General features: G+C 46.2%; 1 protein-coding gene across 2 annotated transcripts in view; it reads right to left on the bottom strand.

The window, feature by feature from the left end:
- LOC110485710 (glutamate receptor ionotropic, NMDA 2B) overlaps positions 1–22,827 on the bottom strand; it is a 131,748-nt gene that overhangs the window by 92,515 nt on the left and 16,406 nt on the right. The window contains exon 2 of one of the 2 annotated variants that reach the window (XM_090195773.1): positions 9,602–10,318. In XM_090195773.1, the coding sequence (XP_090051899.1) occupies positions 9,602–10,318 (717 nt within the window). Of the gene's footprint in view, positions 1–9,601; positions 10,521–22,827 lie in introns of those variants that run through there. The other variant, XM_090195774.1, reaches the window with a different exon arrangement.

Here is a 22,827-nt window from a genome sequence, read left to right as displayed (position 1 = left end):
GTTGTTTATCTATGTAACTAACTACACTGCTCAAAAAAATAAAGGGAACACTTAAACAACACAATGTAACTCCAAGTCAATCACACTTCTGTGAAATCAAACTGTCCACTTAGGAAGCAACACTGATTGACAATACATTTCACATGCTGTTGTGCAAATGGAATAGACAACAGGTGGAAATTATAGGCAATTAGCAAGACACCCCCAATAAAGGAGTGGTTCTGCAGGTGATAACCACAGACCACTTCTAAGTTCCTATGCTTCCTGGCTGATGTTTTGGTCACTTTTGAATGCTGGCGGTGCTTTCAATCTAGTGGTTGCATGAGACGGAGTCTACAACCCACACAAGTGGCTCAGGTAGTGCAGCTCATCCAGGATGGCACATCAATGCGAGCTGTGGCAAGAAGGTTTGCTGTGTCTGTCAGCGTAGTGTCCAGAGCATGGAGGTGCTACCAGGAGACAGGCCAGTACATCAGGAGACGTGGAGGAGGCCGTAGGAGGGCAACAACCCAGCAGCAGGACCGCTACCTCCACCTTTGTGCAAGGAGGAGCAGGAAGAGCACTGCCAGAGCCCTGCAAAATGACCTCCAGCAGGCCACAAATGTGCATGTGTCTGCTCAAACGGTCAGAAACAGACTCCATGAGGGTGGTATGAGGGCCCGACGTCCACAGGTGGGGGTTGTGCTTACAGCCCAACACTGTGCAGGACGTTTGGCATTTGCCAGAGAACACCAAGATTGGCAAATTCGCCACTGGCGCCCTGTGCTCTTCACAGATGGAAAGCAGGTTCACACTGAGCACATGTGACAGACGTGACAGTCTGGAGACGCCGTGGAGAACGTTCTGCTGCCTGCAACATCCTCCAGAATGACCGGTTTGGCGGTGGGTCAGTCATGGTGTGGGGTGGCATTTCTTTGGGGGGCCGCCATGTGCTCGCCAGAGGTAGCCTGACTGCCATTAGGTACCGAGATGAGATCCTCAGACCCCTTGTGAGACCATATGCTGGTGCGGTTGGCCCTGGGTTCCTCCTTATGCAAGACAATGCTAGACCTCATGTGGCTGGAGTGTGTCAGCAGTTCCTGCAAGAGGAAGGCATTGATGCTATGGACTGGCCCGCCCGTTCCCCAGACCTGAATCCAATTGAGCACATCTGGGACATCATGTCTCGCTCCATCCACCAACGCCACGTTGCACCACAGACTGTCCAGGAGTTGGCGGATGCTTTAGTCCAGGTCTGGGAGGAGATCCCTCAGGAGACCATCCGCCACCTCATCAGGAGCATGCCCAGGCGTTGTAGGGAGGTCATACAGGCACGTGGAGGCCACACACACTACTGAGCCTCATTTTGACTTGTTTTAAGTTGTTTAACTTGTTCAAAGTTGGATCAGCCTGTAGTGTGGTTTTCCACTTAAATTTTGAGTGTGACTCCAAATCCAGGCCTCCATGGGTTGATAATCATCCATTGATCATTTTTGTGTGATTTTGTTGTCAGCACATTCAACTATGTAAAGAAAAAAGTATTTAAGAATATTTCATTCATTCAGATCTAGGATGTGTTATTTTAGTGTTCCCTTTATTTTTTTGAGCAGTGTATATTTAATTGTTACCTGACTAAATTCATGATGCAACAATTAACTCATTTAATTTTTTTTTTATTGTACCTTTATTTATACAGGTTTTTTCTCATTGAGATAATATCTCTTTTCCAACTCATTAGGATCTGGGGCACCACGAGAGCGGTTCTTTAAAGAGTTATCATCTCCCAAATTAAACTCTAAAAGGTCTTTACCTATCACATCTATAAACAGTCAACTTATTAATCAGAACCTTGTATTATATCAACATTCTGAACAGTTGTAACCTCCCTGCATCTGCAGAGACACATAAATTGTTTTAATTATTTATTTACTAGCTAATTATATGGGAAAACCGGATTAAACATACACGCTTTGCACCGGTTATTGACTGGAGACGTAATACGCTGAAAACAGATCCCTAGCAGAACGTCAACAACATTGATGCTTGTTAAAGAAGAGATGGAGAGGGAGAGAGAGAGGGACAGTGTCACATTCTGATCTGTTTCACGTGTCTTTGTGCTTGTCTCCACCCCCCACCAGGTGTCTCCTATTTCCCCCCCATTATCCCCTGTGTATTTATTCCTGCATTTTCTGTTTGTCTGTTGCCAGTTTGTCTTGTCCCGCCAAGTCCTACCAGTGTGTTTCCTGTGCTCTAGTTTTGATTTTCCTAGTCTTCTCAGTTCTGACTTTTCTGCCTGTCTTGACCCTGATCCTGCCCGCCGTCCTGTACCTGCCTGTTTCTGATTTGGATTCCGACTCTTTGCCTTGACTTCCGTTTTGCCTGCCGCATGTACTATAATAAACTCTGAGACTCGTACTATCCGCCTCCTGTGTCTGCATCTGGGTCTTAGCCTGAGCCGTGATAGTACGAACTGGCCATGACTCACCCAGCAGGCTCGGACCAGCTCCGCAATGCTGTCTACTTCCAAGGAGCCACCATTGGAAGACATGGGGAGTTGCAATGCCTTATGGAGGGACTCCATACCCTGGCAGAACGCCATGACCATGTGTTCGATACATTGCTGGAGCCCTGCGGATTCCCAACTAGGCAGCAAGTCACTACAGTAATTCCCCAGACTCTCAGCAACCCCGCCAACAGTGGCATTTCTTCCCAGCCTACCCCGGTGTCCTGAGAACCTCGCTTACCTCCTCCAGAGGCGTTACGCTGGAGATTCTGGAACCTGCCGTGCGTTTTTCTCCCAGTGCTCCCTCATCTTCAACCCACAGCCTTCTTCATTCCCCTTGGACCTCTCAAAGATAGCATATTTGATAACGCTGATGTCCGGGAAGGCACAAGCCTGGGCTAAGGTGGTGTGGGAGTAACAGTCCACCATTTGCCTCAGTCTGGAGGAGTTTGTGGCGGAGGTAGGTGAATTGTTCAATTCTCCAATGTCCGGGAGAGAGGCTGCTCGTAAGCTACTCCAACTACGGCAAGACTCCCGTAGTGTGGCAGACTACGCAGTGGATTTTCGCAAGGTGGCGGCTGAGAGTGCCTCGACCCGGAAGACCTGCTCTACGCGTTCCTTCACGGATTATCGGTGATTAATGACAAGCTTGCAGCCCGGGAGCTGCCCATGGACCTAGACTCCCTCATCGCCTTGACCAGAGCCCAAGCTACTGGGAAAGGCTAGATTGTCTCCAGATGAAAGTTTATGCAGGTTGAGCACCAGGAGCTGTATGTATTGCGAGACTACAGGACACAATATTTCCACCTGTCCATTAAAAAGACCTGGCTCATCAGTAAGTACGAGTTCTCTGGTGAGCCATACAGGGATTTTCCAGTCTACCATTACTCGTACCCATCTCCATACCACCCTATTGTGGGGTGACCAGGCTAAATCTCTCCAGGTGCTCATTGACATTGTGGCCGACGAGAGCTTCATCGACTCTCCCTTGGTGTCAGAGCTGGGAATCTCCAATCAACTCCTCTCAATTCCCATGGATTCAGAGCGCTAGTTCTTATCGGTTCTTATCAACCTACGAGTATCAGGAAATGTATGCAGTTCCTGCTCATAGAATCTATCGATGTGGTTTTGGGGTATTCGTGGCTACAGAAGCACAATCCCCTGATCGACTGTGCCACTGGGTCTATCGTGGGCTGGAGCCGGTTCTGCCATGCACAGTGTCTTAAGTTGGCAAAGTCTGCCCGAGACGTCTTCCTGCAGGCTTGGGAGAAGCCTTGGATCTCTCAGCCATTCCTGCGGAGTACCTGGAGTACCTGGTCTAAGAGGTCTTCAACAAGGACCGCGCTACGTCTCTCACCCCACATCGACCTATGACCGTGCCATTGACCTTCTCCCAGGCACTACACCACCTCGGGGATGGCTTTACTCCCTGTCGAGTCCAGAGACCAAGACTATGGAGGAGTACATTGAGGACACTCTCACTGCAAGGGGGTATTTGTCCATCTGCCTCACCCGCCGCTAATGTATTGACGACTGGGGCATAAATGACATTGCGGTTAAAAAACGCTACCCTCTACCATTCATCTCCTCGGCTTTCGAACCTCTTCAGAGAGCGACCATCTTCTCTAAGTTGGACCTTCAGAATGCCTACTATATGGTTTGTATACAGGAAGGAAATGAGTGGAAGACTCAATAATCGGTTATGCCATTCGGACAGACCAACTCTCACATTTGTATAGCTCCGTTGCAACTCCGTCTGACCCAGAGTCCATACTCCGTACCTCCTGTCTAACGCCTGCAGTCATCTGATGTATCGAGAGCCTTGTCTGTAAGGCACAGCATTCCCAGGGGGGTCCGGCTAACTGGATGTTTGTCCCGGACTCTGCTGTTCCCCAGTCCCGGTGTGGGCACATTCCTCGAGACTGACCTGTCATCCAGGCTCCCGTCGGACCCTGGCTTTCATCCGACTACGCTTTAAGTGGTCTTTCATGGTTCCTGATGTCTCCGCATTTGTTGCCGCCTGCACTGTCTGTGCACAAAATAAGACTCCACTGGCCTTCTTCAACCACTCCTTGTTCCTCACTGCCCCTGCTCCCATATATCCCTGGACTTTGTTAGTGGTCTTCCTCCGTCAGATGGCAAGGGTGGTTAGGTTTTCTAAAGCTGCCCATTTTATTCCCCTTCCTAAGTTGCCCTCAGCCAAGGAGACGGGTCAGCTCATGGTACAGCACATCTTCCAGATCCATGGACTTCCTGTCGACATGGTCTCCGATCGTGGCCCTCAGTTCTCGTCCCGGTTCTGGAATGCGTTCTGCACCCTCATTGGGTCGTCGGCCAGCCTGTCCTCTGGTTTTCACCCCAAATCTAATGGACAGTCGGAGCGAGCCAATCAGGACTTTGAGACGGCTCTTCGTTGCCTCATCCCTGCCAATCCCACCAATCCCCTGATGCAGACTCTCCAAAAGCAAGTCAAAATATCCTCAAAGAAAGACAAATCACCCCCTAAAACTCAGAGACTTCTACAAGACTTTCCATTGTGTTCAGTGGCCTAATCTCATCAATAATTTCTAAGCCTGGATAGATAAATCACATTCACTAAAGTATTTATATGGTTCATTGGTCTGTTATTACTGGGTACGTCACAATTCAAAAGTAGGTTTCACCACATCATCAAAATACGGGTATGATGCATTTAGCTTCATATGACGCAAAACACAGTATCATATGATTAAAAATTGTAACAATGTGCGCTGAGAGTCGCGAAGCAAGTTCAGGGAGTGAGTGTTTTAATATATAAAACGAACATTATACAAAACAAGAAACACAAACAACGCACAGACATGAAACAGAAAGAGAAACAATGGGGAAGGAACCAAAGGGAGTGACATATATAGGGCAGGTAATCAAGGAGGTGATGGAGTCCAGGTGAGTCTGATGACGCGCAGGTGAGCGTAACGATGGTGACAGGTGTGCACCATAACGAGCAGGCTGGTGACCTAGAGGCCAGAGAGGGAGCACACGTGACAGTACCCCCTCCCCGACCTGCGGCTCCTGCTGCAGGACACTGACCAAATTGACGATCCCGGGGATCAGGAGCGGACCGGTCAACTCTGCTGAGGTACGGAAAACCTGTCAGTCTCAGCATGGCAACCTAGAGCGCCAGAGAGTGAGCATACGTGACGGTACCCCCTCCCCGGCGCGTTCGGCTCCAGCTGCAGGACACCAACCAAAGGGACGATCCCGGGGATCCTGAACCTGACGAACCGGCTGAGGCGTAGGGGCCTGATGAGCCAGCGGAGACCTCCCTGGTTGCCTCGGTCGAGGAACAGGAACCTGTTCACCAGCTGAGGCATGAGAGCCTATCGAGCCAGCTGAGGCATGGAAACCCGTTGAGCCAGTTGAGGCAGTCATTCTGTAACAATGTGTGCTGAGAGTTGGGAAGTAAGTCCAGGGAGTGAATGTTCTAATAAATAAACACAACATAATACAAAACAAGAAACACGAAAAAAAACACAGATGTGCCACAGGAACAGAAACAATGACGCCTGGGGAAGGAACCAAAGGGAGTGACATATATAGGGCAGGTAATCAAGGAGGTGATGGAGTCCAGGTGAAGTCTAATGACGCTGTAACGATTCTCGTCCTCGTCTGATGAGGAATGTGAAGGATCGGACCAAAATGCAGCATGGTACGTGTCCATGTTAACTTTATTAATCTGAACACAAAATAACAAAGGTGAAAGAATGAAAAAACGAAACAGTCCTATCAGGTGACAAAACACAAAACAGGAAACAACTACCCACAAACACAGGTGGGAAAAGGCTAAGTATGATTCTCAATCAGAGACAACAATAGACAGCTGCCTCTGATTGGGAACCATACCAGGCCAAACACAGAAATACAAAACATAGAACAAAAACATGGAATGCCCACTCCAACTCACGCCCTGACCAAACCAAAAATAGAGACAAAACAAAAGGAACTAAGGTCAGAACGTGACAGACGAGCAAGTGCGTGTAACGATGGTTACAGGTGTGCGCCATAACGAGCAGCCTTGTGACCTAGAGGCCGAAGAGGGAGCACACGTGACAAAAATGCATCCTACCAGCTGTATTTATGTATTTTTAAAGTTATATATCTTGAAAACTTGACAGCTGACATGCAAAACATTTTGGGACTAAATCAACAATGGACTAATAAAACAAATGCCAAAATATAGTTTTAGGTGGAGTTTTCCTTTAAGTCACATCTGACAAAGCTCTTATTTGACTTGCCAAACGTCTTATTGTCTCAAACACTCTATGTCGTCCACTACCTCTGACCAGGGCCCAGAGGGCACTATCTAGCGAATGGTTCCATTTGAGGAGCAGTCATGGACGTGACGTCAGATTCATATGCTGTAGGAAGCCAATTAACAGCTGAATCAATCATTGAGAGACGGGCCTGGAATAAGATGCTGTAGCGTTCACAGTCGGACCCAGTGCCGCTCAGAATAGAGTGGCTAAAACGGTCATGTTTCCCTGCTCTGCGTGATTTTAATGGATCCACTGTACCTCTTGTCAATTGAATATTGAAAGTAACACTGCCTTGATCGGTTGTATAGCTGAACAACGCAGCTTGAGGAAGACTTATTGAGTTGAAACATGTTGCAGTTATGCATCCTGATGTATTGTAATGTGTAGGCTGATGGGCTCCTACTGACATGTGTTTATCACTTGTAAATCGTCTCTCTAACGTTTTTGCAACGTGTTGGCCGCCTACTTGTCTTTTTTTCTGCGTCTGTATAGCTGCCATTCAAAATAAATATTCTATTTCCTTCTATTTCTGTGGTCTTGCCCAGCTGTGCCTTAATGCGCTTCAGGAGGTTGGTCGCCCCTCATACAGGAACATGCATAGATATAGTACAGTATGCCTGTTGCTAGGTGATGAGTAACCTTGTTTAGATATACAATAGTCAACAAGGTGATGAGTAACCGTGTTTAGATATACAATAGTCAACAAGGTGATGAGTAACCGTGTTTAGATATACAATAGTCAACAAGGTGATGAGTAACCTTGTTTAGATATACAATAGTCAACAAGGTGATGAGTAACCTTGTTTAGATATACAAAAGTCAGCTATCCCCCCTGGACCAGGAGCTAGCTTTCAGTCGAGTAGTTGGTGTGACTAAAAACCCAATGTACCCAATGTATAGAGAGCCATAACAACTAGTGTCAGGACCCTGAGCATTTAGTGAGCTTCACAGAGTTATTTCTACCTACTGTCCTGCATTGTACTAGTGGTGGTGTCAAATCAAGGTTGATTTGTCATGTGCTCCAAATACAAGACCTTAAAGAGAAATGCTTACTTACAAGCCCTTAACCAACAGTGTATTTTGTCATTATACTATATACAGTGCCTTGCGAAAGTATTCGGCCCCCTTGAACTTTGCGACCTTTTGCCACATTTCAGGCTTCAAACATAAAGATATAAAACTGTATTTTTTTGTGAAGAATCAACAACAAGTGGGACACAATCATGAAGTGGAAGGACATTTATTGGATATTTCTAACTTTTTTAACAAATCAAAAACTGAAAAATTGGGCGTGCAAAATTATTCAGCCCCCTTAAGTTAATACTTTGTAGCGCCACCTTTTGCTGCGATTACAGCTGTAAGTCGCTTGGGGTATGTCTCTATCAGTTTTGCACATCGAGAGACTGAAATTTTTTCCCATTCCTCCTTGCAAAACAGCTCGAGCTCAGTGAGGTTGGATGGAGAGCATTTGTGAACAGCAGTTTTCAGTTCTTTCCACAGATTCTCGATTGGATTCAGGTCTGGACTTTGACTTGGCCATTCTAACACCTGGATATGTTTATTTTTTAACCATTCCATTGTAGATTTTGCTTTATGTTTTGGATCATTGTCTTGTTGGAAGACAAATCTCCGTCCCAGTCTCAGGTCTTTTGCAGACTCCATCAGGTTTTCTTCCAGAATGGTCCAGTATTTGGCTCCATCCATCTTCCCATCAATTTTAACCATCTTCCCTGTCCCTGCTGAAGAAAAGCAGGCCCAAACCATGATGCTGCCACCACCATGTTTGACAGTGGGGATGGTGTGTTGCTTTTATGCCAAACATAACGTTTTGCATTGTTGCCAAAAAGTTCAATTTTGGTTTCATCTCACAAGAGCACCTTCTTCCACGTTTGGTGTCTCCCCCAGGTGGCTTGTGGCAAACTTTATCCGACACTTTTCATGGATATCTTTAAGAAATGGCTTTCTTCTTGCCACTCTTCCATAAAGGCCAGATTTGTGCAATATACGACTGATTGTTGTCCTATGGACAGAGTCTCCCACCTCAGCTGTAAATCTCTGCAGTTCATCCAGAGTGATCATGGGCCTCTTGGCTGCATCTCTGATCAGTCTTCTCCTTGTATGAGCTGAAAGTTTAGAGGGACGGCCAGGTCTTGGTAGATTTGCAGTGGTCTGATACTCCTTCCATTTCAATATTATCGCTTGCACAGTGCTCCTTGGGATGTTTAAAGCTTGGGAAATCTTTTTGTATCCAAATCCGGCTTTAAACTTCTTCACAACAGTATCTCGGACCTGCCTGGTGTGTTCCTTGTTCTTCATGATGCTCTCTGCGCTTTTAACGGACCTCTGAGACTATCACAGTGCAGGTGCATTTATACGGAGACTTGATTACACACAGGTGGATTGTATTTATCATCATTAGTCATTTAGGTCAACATTGAATCATTCAGAGATCCTCACTGAACTTCTGGAGAGAGTTTGCTGCACTGAAAGTAAAGGGGCTGAATAATTTTGCACGCCCAATTTTACAGTTTTTGATTTGTTAAAAAAGTTTGAAATATCCAATAAATGTCGTTCCACTTCATGATTGTGTCCCACTTGTTGTTGATTCTTCACAAAAAATACAGTTTTATATCTTTATGTTTGAAGCCTGAAATGTGGCAAAAGGTCGCAAAGTTCAAGGGGGCCGAATACTTTCGCAAGGCACTGTACATGTGTATCCAACCAGCTGTAACTATTACATGAACGGCACTATTCAATAGATAGGTGTCTGAGGTTGTGTGTACTACAGTGGAAATAGATGTGGATTAAAGGTGGTGTTCCATACCTTGGCAGCCATGACCATGGAGGAGCCTCCTCGGATGCCCAGGATGGGGATGTGTGTCTGGGCAGAGATGAAGTCCAGGATCTGGGCGATGGCCTCCTGGTCCGTGTCGTCCCCGAACACCACCCCCTGCAGCCAGGTGTTGGTCATCAGGGTGCAGATGCGGTTGATGATACTCTTGGGGTCCGTGTCGTTCATGGTCTCCAGTTGGACTTTGGTAGGGTGGGGAACATGGAGGAACTCCTCTTTCTCCACGTAGGTGGACGACACCTCGCTAGAGTTGCCCACCAGGATGACGGCGATGCTAAGAGAGGAGGCCACTTTGGGAGGTAAGGGGGGCGCAGGGGGCCGGGCGGGGGATACTGGGGGGTAGTAAGGGGGGTAGAAAGGGGGGGTGAGGTTTGTGCCCCTCTGGCCTCCTTTCTCGCCTCCTGCTCCTCCCGTCCCAGGTGCACCTCCTGGTGCTCCTCCGCCCTGGCCAGCTCCGCCCCTCCCAGGCGACCGTGCAGACTCGCAGATGGGCAGAAGGAATAGGGAGAGGAGGAGGAGAGAGAGGGAGAGAGGGAGGGAGAGGGAGGGAAGGGCCAGCCGAGGGTGCTGATGAGGGGAAGAGGTGTGTTCGGGAGGAGGAGGGGGGAAGGAGGAAGTGATGCGCCTGTCCTGGAGTGGGGAGGGGGAGAGGAGGCTGACAAGCATCGTGGAGGAGTGTAAATGCAGTACCTGGAGGGAGGGAGGTAGGGAGGGGGAGAGAGAGAGAGGATTAATATCATGTACAGTAAATATGATATTACCAGCAGGAGATGGGACTGAAAAGAGGTACTGTATCATAATAACACCATGACTGCTACAACAGCACACAAAGAAAACAGGATCAAATGACGCACATAGAGTATTGTTCACATGGTGAAATGGTATAAATTGAGATAAAATGTCTAGTGACACTCAACAATGCTTAATCCACCACTCTATTCTAGTGCTTTCCTTAGAGGAACCTTGTGGCAGACATCAAAGACAGTTTGGAGTATGTGTGTGTGTGTGTGCGTGTGTGTGTGTCCGTGCGTGCGTGCGTGCGTGCGTGGGAGCGTGTGTGCGTGTATGCGTGTGTGTGTGTGTGTGTGTGTGTGTGTGTGTGTGTGTGGTGAGGAGACCGACAGCGCCGGGTGTGTTTTGACAGATTGACGGGTTCTGAGCTTCATGGACTGGCTGCCAGGTTAAGTGACCATCAGACACTCACAGACTGAGAATGATGCTTACTCTCTCCCCTGTGCTCTCTAGCTCTCTCCATCTCTGCTTCTGTCTCTCTGTCTATCACTCTTTCTCTCTTTCTGTCCTGCTCTCTTTCTCTCCCTCTTTCTATCTGTCTATCTCTATATCTTTCTTTTTTCTATTTTCCTTTGAGCAGTAACTGCCTCTCATTGCCATTAACCTCTCTTCCCACCAGTCTTATTCCCTCCCTCCCTGCCTCCCTGCCTCCCTCCCTCCCTCCCTCCCTCCCTCCCTCCCATCCCCCTTTAGCCTCTTTGAAGTCAATTGCAGACCTATTATTTCCTGCTCCTTTTATTAACAGCAATGCAGAGAGAAATAGGGAGAGAGAGAATAGAAAGAGAGGAGAAGAGGGAGGGGACAGTCAGGGAGAAACACAATTAGTCATAACTTGATGTGAAACATTTGGTTTCTGACTCTGTGTGTGCGTGTGTGTGTGTGTGTGTGTGTGTGTGTGTGTGTGTGTGTGTGTGTGTGTGTGTGTGTGTGTGTGTGTGTGTGTGTGTGTGTGTGCGTGTGTGCATGTGCGTATGGGAAGAAGTCAAATGACAACGACAGCGCATTGTCGTTTATGTAGAGATAGAAATGGGAATCCTTAATGTAGCTACACTTTAATGCTTTTTAAGAGGCAGAGGGAGAGAGGACGAGAGAAATACAAAGAGAGAGAAAGAGAGATAGGGACTGGGAGACAAAGAGATAGAGAGACAGAGAGAGATAGGGACTGGGAGACAAAGAGATAGAGAGACAGAGAGAGATAGGGACTGGGAGACAAAGAGATAGAGAGACAGAGAGAGATAGGGACTGGGAGACAAAGAGATAGAGAGACAGAGAGAGTTAGGGACTGGGAGACAAAGAGATAGAGAGACAGAGAGAGATAGGGACTGGGAGACAAAGAGATAGAGAGACAGAGAGAGATAGGGACTGGGAGACAAAGAGATAGAGAGACAGAGAGAGATAGGGACTGGGAGACAAAGAGATAGAGAGACAGAGAGAGATGGGGACTGGGAGACAAAGAGATCGAGAGACAGAGAGAGATAGGGACTAGGAGACAAAGAGATAGAGAGACAGAGAGAGATGGGGACTGGGAGACAAAGAGATAGAGAGACAGAGAGAGAACACCATTGTAAATACATCCCATATTTATGCTTATTTATTTTATCTTGTGTCCTTTAACCATTTGTACATTGTTAAAACACTGTATATATATAATATGACATTTGTAATGTCTTTATTGTTTTGAAACTTCTGTATGTGTAATGTTTACTGTTAATTTTTATTGTTTATTTCACTTTATATATTCACTTTATATATTATCTACCTCACTTGCTTTGGCAATGTTAACACATGTTTCCCATGCCAATAAAGCCCTTGAATTGAATTGAATTGAGAGATAGGGACTGGGAGACAAAGAGATAGAGAGACAGAGAGAGATAGGGACTGGGAGAAAAAGACATAGAGAGACAGAGAGAGATAGGGACTGGGAGACAAAGAGATAGAGAGACAGAGAGAGGGACATGCAAAGGGGAGCACGGAAGAGGGAGATGAGAGCAAAAACAGGGAGAAAACAACTAGGGAGAAGTAAGGGAGTAGAAAGCAGAGAAAGGAGGAATGAACATGGAGAGCGAGAGAGCGAGCGAGAGAGAGGATAAAAACAGGGGAGAAAGGGAGGAGAGAGAAAACAGAGAAATGGGGAGAGAAATAGGCAAAGAGATATCAAAGGGGCCAGAGGGAGAGCAAAGCAGAGGGGTGGGAGGGATAAGTAGCAGAGAAAAGGGGGTAGCTAATGTAGTCTGTTACTACAAATGTCCCATCTAAAAGCATAATTAGTGGAGGTTTGTCAGGCCTAATTGCAGGTACACATGCTAATTGTAAACGGGCTCAATCCTCAGTGAGGTTGGACAATGCTGAGAGGAGAGGAGAGGGGGAGGAGGAGGAAGAGGAAGAGAGTGGGAGGAAAGCAGAGAGAGGAGAGGGGGAGGAGGAAGAGGAGGAGGAGGAGAGTGGGATGAAAGCAGAGAGAGGAGAGGAGGAGGAGGAAGAGAGTGGGAGGAAAGCAGAGAGAGACGTGGTGTGACCACAACAACATACAGGAACTCAAGTCCTTCTGTTCACCTGACTTAGAATTCCTCACAATCAAATGTCGTCCGCATTATCTATCAAGGGAATTCTCTTCGATTATAATCACAGCCGTATATATTCCCCCCCGAGCAGACACATCGATGGCCCTGAACGAACTTTACTTGACTCTTTGCAAACTGGAAACCACATATCCTGAGGCTGCATTCATTGTAGCTGGGAATTTTAACAAGGCTAATCTGAAAACAAAACTCCCTAAATTGTATCAGCATATCGATTGCGCAACCAGGGCTGGTAAAACCTTGGATCATTGCTATTCCAACTTCCGCAACCCATATAAGGCCCACGGACCAGGATGTCTTCGTCCCAGGCAGACTAAATAACTTTTTTGCCCGCTTTGAGGACAATACAGTGCCACTGACACGGCCCGCAACCAAAACCTGCGGACTCTCCTTCACTGCAGCAGAAGTGAGGAAAACATTTAAACGTGTTAACCCTCGCAAGGCTGCAGGCCCAGACGGCATCCCCAGCCGCGTCCTCAGAGCATGCGCAGACCAGCTGGCTGGTGTGTTTACGGACATATTCAATCAATCCTTATTCCAGTCTGCTGTTCCCACATGCTTCAAGATGGCCACCATTGTCCCTGTTCCCAAGAAAGCTAAGGTAACTGAGCTAAACGACTACCGCCCCGTAGCACTCACTTCCGTCATCATGAAGTGCTAGTCAAGGACCATATCACCTCCACCCTACCTGACACCCTAGACCCACTCCAATTTGCTTACCGCCCAAATAGGTCCACAGACGATGCAATCTCAACCACACTGCACACTGCCCTAACCCATCTGGACAAGAGGAATACCTATGAGAGAATGCTGTTCATCGACTACAGCTCAGCATTCAACACCATAGTACCCTCCAAACTCGTCATCAAGCTCGAGACCCTGGGTCTCGACCCTGCCCTGTGCAACTGCGTACTGGACTTCCTGACGGGCCGCCCCCAGGTGGTGCGGATAGGTAACAACATCTCCACCCCGCTGATCCTCAGCACCACAAGGGTGCGTTCTGAGCCCTCTCCTGTACTCCCTGTTCACCCATGACTGCGTGGCCATGCACGCCTCCAACTCAATCATCAAGTTTGCGGATGACACTACAGTGGTAGGTTGATTACCAACAACGACGAGACGGCCTACAGGGAGGAGGTGAGGGCCCTCGGAGTGTTGTGTCAGGAAAATAACCTCACACTCAACGTCAACAAAGCAAAGGAGATGATTGTGGACTTCAGGAAACAGCAGAGGGAGCACCCCCCTATCCACATCGATGGAACAGTAGTAAGTTTTAAGTTCCTCGGCGTACACATCACGGACAAACTGAATTGGTCCACCCACACAGACAGCGTCGTGAAGGAGGCTGAAGAAATTCTGCTTGTCACCAAAAGCACTCACAAACTTCTACAGATGCACAATCGAGAGCATCCTGTCGGGCTGTATCACCGCCTGGTACGGCAACTGCTCCGCCCACAACTGTAAGGCTTTCCAGAGGGTAGTGAGGTCTGCACAACGCATCACCGGGTGCAAACTACCTGCCCTCCAGGACACCTATACCACCCGATGTCACAGGAAGGCCATAAAGATTATCAAGGACAACAACCACCCGAGCCACTGCCTGTTCACCCCGCTATCATCCAGAAGGCGAGGTCAGTACAGGTGCATCAAAGCAGGGACCGAGAGACTGAAAAACAGCATCTATCTCAAGGCCATCAGACTGTTAAACAGCCACCACTAACATTGAGTGGCTGCTGCCAACACACTGACTCAACTCCAGCCACTTTAATAATGGGAATTGATGGAAATTGATGTAAAATATATCACTAGCCACTTTAAACAATGCATCTTAATATAATGTTTACATACCCTACATTACTCATCTCATATGTACAGTGTATATGTATATACTGTACCCTATATCATCTACTGCATCTTTTTGTAATACATGTATCACTAGCCACTTTAAACTATGCCACTTTGTTTACATACCCTACATTACTCATCTCATATGTATATACTGTACTCGATACCATCTACTGCATCTTGCCTATGCCGTTCTGTACCATCACTCATTCATATATCTTTATGTACATATTCTTTATCCCTTTACACTTGTGTGCATAAGGTAGTAGTTTTGGAATTGTTAGATTAGATTACTCGTTGGTTATTACTGCATTGTCGGAACTAGAAGCACAAGCATTTCGCTACACTCGCATTAACATCTGCCAATGTGACAAATACATTTGATTTGATTTGATTTGAGGAGAGGAGGAAGAGACTGGGAGGAAAGCAGAGAGAGGAGGAGGAAGAAGAGGAAGAGAGTGGGAGGAAAGCAGAGAGAGGAGGAGGAAGAGGAGGAAGCGAGTGCGAGTAAAGCAGAGAGAGGAGGAGGAAGAGGAGGAAGAGAGTGGGAGGAAAGCAGAGAGAGGAGGAGGAAGAGGAGGAAGATAGTGTGAGGAAATCAGAGAGAAGAGGAGGAAGAGGAGGAAGAGAGTGGGAGGAAAGCAGAGAGGAGGAGGAAGAAGAGGAAGAGAGTGGGAGGAAAGCAGAGAGAGGAAGAGGAAGAGGAGGAAGAGAGTGCGAGGAAAGCAAAGAGAGGAGGAGGAAGAGGAGGAAGAGAGTGGGAGGAAAGCAGAGAGAGGAGGAGGAAAAGGAGGAAGATAGTGGGAGGAAATCAGAGAGAGGAGGAGGAAGAGGAGGAAGAGAGTGGGAGGAAAGCAGAGAGAGGAGGAGGAAGAGGAGGAAGAGAGTGGGAGGAAAGCAGAGATAGGAGGAGAAAGAGGAGGGAGAGAGTGGGGGAAAAACAGGGAGAGGAAGAGGAGGAGGAGAGTGGGAGGAAAGCAGAGAGAGGAGAAGGAGGAAGAGAGTGGGAGGAAAGCAGAGAGAGGAGGTGGAGGAAGAGAGTGGGAGGAAAGCAGAGAGAGGAGGAGGAGGAAGAGAGTGGGAGGAAAGCAGAGAGAGGAGGAGGAGGAAGAGAGTGGGAGGAAAGCAGAGAGAGGAGAAGGAGGAAGAGAGTGGGAGGAAAGCAGAGAGAGGAGGAGGAGGAAGAGAGTGGGAGGAAAGCAGAGAGAGGAGGAGGAGGAAGAGAGTGGGAGGAAAGCAGAGAGAGGAGGAGGAAGAGGAGGAAGAGAGTGGGAGGAAAGCAGAGAGAGGAGAAGGAGGAAGAGAGTGGGAGGAAAGCAGAGAGAGGAGGAGGAGGAAGAGAGTGGGAGGAAAGCAGAGAGAGGAGAAGGAGGAAGAGAGTGGGAGGAAAGCAGAGAGAGGAGGAGGAGGAAGAGAGTGGGAGGAAAGCAGAGAGAGGAGGAGGAAGAGGAGGAAGAGAGTGGGAGGAAAGCAGAGAGAGGAGAAGGAGGAAGAGAGTGGGAGGAAAGCAGAGAGAGGAGGAGGAGGAAGAGAGTGGGAGGAAAGCAGAGAGAGGAGGAGGAAGAGGAGGAAGAGAGTGGGAGGAAAGCAGAGAGAGGAGAAGGAGGAAGAGAGTGGGAGGAAAGCAGAGAGAGGAGGAGGAGGAAGAGAGTGGGAGGAAAGCAGAGAGAGGAGAAGGAGGAAGAGAGTGGGAGGAAAGCAGAGAGAGGAGAAGGAGGAAGAGAGTGGGAGGAAAGCAGAGAGAGGATGAGGAGGAAGAGAGTGGGAGGAAAGCAGAGAGAGGAGGAGTAAGAGGAGGAAGATGAGGAAGAGGAGGAAGAGAGCGGATGGGAGGGAAAATAAATGGAGGTATACACAACACAGATGGAGCTGGTTGGAGGAAGAAGAACAGCAGCAACAAGAAGAAATCCAGCGAGGGGGAGGAGGATGGGTGCTGAGAAGATGGAGGGATGAAAAGAAAGAAACGATTAGGATGATAAAAGAAGAGCAGAAGATGAAGGGAGAAGAAGAAAGAGTGATGAAAGAAGGATGGTTGAAGCACACAATGAGAAGGAAGGTTAGAGAAGATGGCCAGAGAGAGAGGGTCGAAGAGGAAAGTATGGGAGAAAAGAGTGAGATAGTGAGAATGACAGAGACAGAGGCAGGGCAAGGATGAAGAAAGAGGGAGGGAGAGAGAGAGATGGAGAGAGAGAGAGTCAGAGAGGGAGAGACAGAGAGAGAGTTTCCATGGCAACAATTCAAATATGCCTCCATGCAACACCCTGATGGACAAGGAGATACACACAATGTTCGCTTCGTACGCTGATACACACACACTATACACACACACACTGATACACACAGCGTTCAAATACATGTGTATTTTATCACTAGTGTCATGACGTTGGCCTGGGGGGTAGGTTTATGACAGTCATAAATACCTCTTCCCCCCTTTTTCCTATCTCTACCCTACTGATGTTACATTTGCAAAACCCTTGGTTAACATAGAGATTCTGGGAACATCAGAAGGTGGGGGGAAATGAACTATATTCTGGCAATCAGATCAATTGAACATATGCGGTGGTACTTAATGAATATGATGTCAGTTCGGTTGTCATCTGAGACATTCTCATCAATGATAAGATGACATAAACTCTACAGTGGAAAGTCTACATATCAGAATTATCGGATTCACATGGAATTGTTGTTCAACATAAATGTTTGCATATGAAATTATTCGTGATGGGATGAAATGTGATTTTTAGCTTCTAAAATGTGAGATTTGGGTTTTCATAAGTTAGGGCTGCTCAATCAGTGGCCCGCCCCTGTGAAGGGACATGGGCTATAAAACTTTTCAAACATGCCCTCCTCTCCCTTCCTATATAAGCCGTCTTGACGACAATTTAACTTCCTGACGTGAGGACGACGGTCCTATGTCAGAATGGTTCAGGTAATAACGACAGAACGAAGCCAACATCAGCGTAAGCTTTGGTTGCGAATGGTATGAACTTTGAACTCTTATTCACTACAGAAGTGATACCTCCTAGCCATTGAGATAGCAACAGCAGATGCAAACGAGGGTTAGGAAGGAACAGACAGAGTATCCCGTCTATCATACAACGACGTTACTACAACGTATCCAATTGACCACCAGAAAAGGACTCGGTTGGGCAACACGGCCTCCCATCTACCACCAACCCACCGAAGCGCAGCTCAGAGTAAATATTTATTGCATTTTCCGTTTCCAAATGGGCGGTAATTTAGAATGCATGAGATACTGTATTTACGATAGCACAGCTTCTTCCCTTTGTTCCTCAGTCTTCCCGCTCTTTCACTCAAACCCAGCCCTTTTTATTTTGTGTAACAAGCTGTCATATCTGTTCCGCCCGCTAGGGACATTTTCCTTTATGACGTAATTTGTAATCAAGTTATGATTGAATTATGTGTATGTGTAATTCTGTGTGATTATTTAGGTATTTAGTAAATAAATAATTAAACCCAATGTTGTATTGCTGGTTCAACTTGCTAGCCAGGGTTTGTGCAGATAACCAAGAATTTACAACTTTCAGATGAGTCTTTAAGAATTTATTCGGAAGATAACAGCTCTATAAATATTATTTTGTGGTGCCGACTCTCTAGTTAATTACATTTACATGATTAGCTCAATCAGGTAATATTAATTACGTATAAATTATTTTATAGAATAGCATGTCATATCACTAAATCCGGCATAGCCAAAGACACGACATTAGTCATTTAAATACTTATTTTCTGTGTATTTGAGTATTTTTAAATAATGTGGCCAGAATCAACTACTTACTGTATATTGGACGTATTTGAAAGTATTCCCAATTAACTTCCTATAAATAGCTTACTATTTGAAAGTACTTTAAATACGTATTTCAAATAATATAAATAATATACATGCTAATACTTTCCAAGTGTATTTCCAAATGCATTCCAATATTCAACTACAGGAATTGTCCAATACAAAACATCTGAATACTTACTTCAAAATGTATGTGAAAGTAATTGAGATATTTGAAATAGTATTTTAACCCAGGTCTGCACGCACGCACACACAAAGAAAATTACACACTGTTGGACACAAACACAGATTTTCAAGAAACACTCGTATATAAATGACTTATCATAAGGTGGACTTATCACAAAATAGTAGAAGCTCCCCCCCCCCCCCCCCAGAAGTAGACCCAATATGTACTAGTGTTATTCTAGGAATGTGTGGAGAGAGAAGAGGAGAGGAGTGGGTGGTCTGTGTTACTGTGTGTCATGGTCAATGAAAGAGTCTCTGGAGCATTTGGCCTCTCCAGCCTAATTACTGACGGAGGAAATAACCCCAGTATAACACACACACCCACCCACCCACCCACCCACACACCCACACCCACACCCACACACACACACACACACACACATACAAAATTGACTTGACATTCTGGCAGAGAGAGATGAACCAATGCTCCTACCTGACCTTAAAACTAAGCTCTATAAAAAGGCTGAAGGGGGAAAACAACAACACACACACACACACACACACACACACACACACACACACACACACACACACACACACACACACACACAGAGAGCAACCAGTTTGACTAAGAGAGAGAGAAGATAGAACTACCCTGACATTTAGGGTAATCAGCCCTACACAAAAGTTCAACCGTCATTAATAACTCCAAATTAATTACAAGAAACGGAGAATGTCAAGAGCCATCCAACGCAATGGATCATTTGCTTTCCTCGCAGACTGCAGACAAATCTAGACTGAGCATTTAAATATGCTGTCGTATGTCCATTACATATTACTTTAGACTGCAATTACAGTAACAGTGTCACGTTCTGACCTTAGTTCTTTTGTTATGTCTTTGTTTTAGTATGGTCAGGGCGTGAGTTGGGTGGGTTGTCTATGTTTGTTTTTCTATGAGTTGGTATTTCTGTGTTTGGCCTAGTATGGTTCTCAATCAGAGGCAGCTGTCAATCGTTGTCCCTGATTGAGAACCATACTTAGCCTGTTTTCACCCTTGATTTGTGGGTGATTATTTTCCTGTGTCTGTGTGTTCCACACGGAACTGTTTCGTTTTTTTGTTATTTCACGTTGTTATTTTGTATTTTTCTGTGTTCTATTAAAAGTATCATGAACACTTACCACGCTGCGCATTGGTCCTCCGATCCTTCCTACTACTATGAGTGTGTGTTTGTGTGTGTGTGTGTGTGTGTGAATGGTGGTTAGATAGAGACAGTGTTGTGTAAGGTGTGTTAAATACACGCTGCTTGTCCTGAATACTGGGGGGAGTTTGTATGTTCCAATCTCTGGAGCTCAAAACAGCTTCAGGAAGGAAGGAGGGTTAGCTGCTCCGCGGTGAATGCAACAGTCTCTTTATGCAATCAGAAACACATCCATTTCCACAGTAACCAGAACACATACTGGAGTCATACAACACATTAGCTGCAATCAGAAACACATCCGTGTAACGGTATAGACAGAAACCTTCCTGAAAGACATTGCATAAGTAGTCAAAACTGACATTTCCACACAAACATCCCCAGAATCACGCAACATTTGAAAGACATTGAGGATGACATACTGAAAGCTGATATATTTCCCATCATGATTTACAGGTAGTAGCCAAGGAACATAACAGATATTTCTGAGAGCGTTACTCCTACACGGTGCATTTTCTACATGCAAATAATTCAGAAGCACACGCATAATTCACCGGTCTCTTTTTATGTAAATGGTTGGACATCAATGGCTCTTCACCAACATGCGGATGGGCAATGACATCCACTTCAGTCATTGTTCTCAGTGGCATCTTGATCTCTGGGTTCAGAGATGCATCTCTTTATCTCTGAAATGTCGCTATTGTGCTGTTGTCATCAGATAATCAGACTTCAAGCTGTTTTAATTAGCCTCATGCAGGAGCATCATGACATAGGTTATTATTCTTTTCAGTATTATCCAGTAATTAATTAATTATATCCCTCCAGGGGAAATGTCAGTTAATTCACTGATGTCACTGATGTCTTGCAATGTATTGTATTGCATGCTGATTTGGATTATATTCCCATATCGTTGGACAGTCAAGGATTGGTTAGCGAGCGTCTTCTTATCCATATGTCTACAATTTACGACTGTAAATGGTAGTAATTCATGTCCTTCGAGAAGGAGCAGCACACACATTATGAGAATAAATGGAATTTGCTTTAGCCTGACAGTAATGTTGAGTAGATGTCCCTATTTAAATCACAGCCATGCAGCCGAATCCTCTGGATACTCTATGATTTTAATTAACATTGAGAAATGGAAAGAGAGAGAGATGGAGGGAAGGAGAGGCAGAGAGAGAGAGAGAGAGTGAGAGAAACAGCAAAAGAGAGAGAGAGATAGTGAGTGAGTGAAAGCAGAGGCAGAGAGAGAGAAAGCGAAAGAGAGAGAAAGAGAGAAAGAGAGAGAGAGAGAGAGAGAGAGAGGAAGAGAGAAAGAGAGAGCGAGAGAGTGAAAGAGAGAGAGAGAGAGAGAGAGAGGAAGAGAGAAAGAGAGAGAGAGAGAGAGAGGAAGAGAGAAAGAGAGAGCGAGAGAGTGAAAGAGAGAGAGAGAGAGAGAGGAAGAGAGAAAGAGAGAGAGGAAGAGAGAGTGAGGAAGAGAGAAAGAGAGAGCGAGAGAGTGAAAGAGAGAGAGAGAGAGAGGCAGAGAGAGAGGGAAAGAGAGCGAGAGAGAGCGAAGGGGAGAGAGAGAGATGGAAAGAGCGTTGGGAGCATCTGGGCATGAGGCAGTGAAGAAGGGAGACAGTTGGTTGAAATAGGGAGGCAGATACAGAGAAGCAGAACATGAACAGTGGGAATAAGAGAGAAGAGAGGAGATAAAGGGGTAGAGGAAGTGACCATGTCTGGAGTAGACTCATCACCCTATTCATCCCCAGAAGTGGGGCCAAGATGATGTAATCATCAGTATGAGGCACTTGAGCTATCAGTGGTGAGTAGTAGTCATCAATCTGTTGCTCCTCTATGGCCTAAAAAGGGAAGGAAAGTCACTATTTTACAGAATAGGGTCTTAGGTGTTTGATTAAGTGTGCTTGAGCTCGGTCGAGGGGCTTTTCAATGTTAATTGTGCTTAAATGCCACAGACATGCATGCCTGCATACACACACACATTCCCAGCCTGAAACACACACACACACACACACACACACACACACCCAGCCCCCAAAAAACCTACTGATAGTAGGATAGGGTTCCTCTATCCCCTGGAGTCTGCATTAGCCCATTTCTTCCATATCTCCAGGATTTGATTGACCACGCTCATCTGGCTGCTCCTTACGGCAGCAGTACACAGCAGAGTAGAGGGGTCTCTATGTGGGCTGGAGTCTGTGGCCCGCTTAACAGTGACTGGACCACCACTGGATTAGAGATAAATGGCCTCTATGACTGAATCTCTACTGGATTATAACTATATAGCCTCTATGACTGGACCACCACTGGATTAGAACTATAAAGCCTCTATGACTGGACCTCCACTGGATTAGAACTATAAAGCCTCTATGACTGAATCTCTACTGGATTAGAACTATAAAGCCTCTATGACTGGACCACCACTGGATTAGAACTATAAAGCCTCTATGGCTGGACCTCCACTGGATTAGAACTATAAAGCCTCTATGACTGGACCTCCACTGGATTAGAACTATAAAGCCTCTATGACTGAATCTCTACTGGATTAGAACTATAAAGCCTCTATGACTGGACCACCACTGGATTAGAACTATAAAGCCTCTATGACTGGACCTCCACTGGATTAGAACTATAAAGCCTCTATGACTGAATCTCTACTGGATTAGAACTATAAAGCCTCTATGACTGGACCACCCACTGGATTAGAACTATAAAGCCTCTATGACTGGACCTCCACTGGATAAAAACTATAAAGCCTCTATGACTGACCCTCCACTGGATTAGAACTATAAAGCCTCTATGACTGGACCT

This window comes from Oncorhynchus mykiss, chromosome 13 (assembly GCF_057628025.1).
Source record: "Oncorhynchus mykiss isolate SJ-2025 chromosome 13, ASM5762802v1, whole genome shotgun sequence".
Lineage (NCBI taxonomy): Eukaryota > Metazoa > Chordata > Actinopteri > Salmoniformes > Salmonidae > Oncorhynchus > Oncorhynchus mykiss.
Note: the sequence above shows the minus strand (reverse complement) of the source record. Positions and strands in the feature narration are given on the sequence as shown.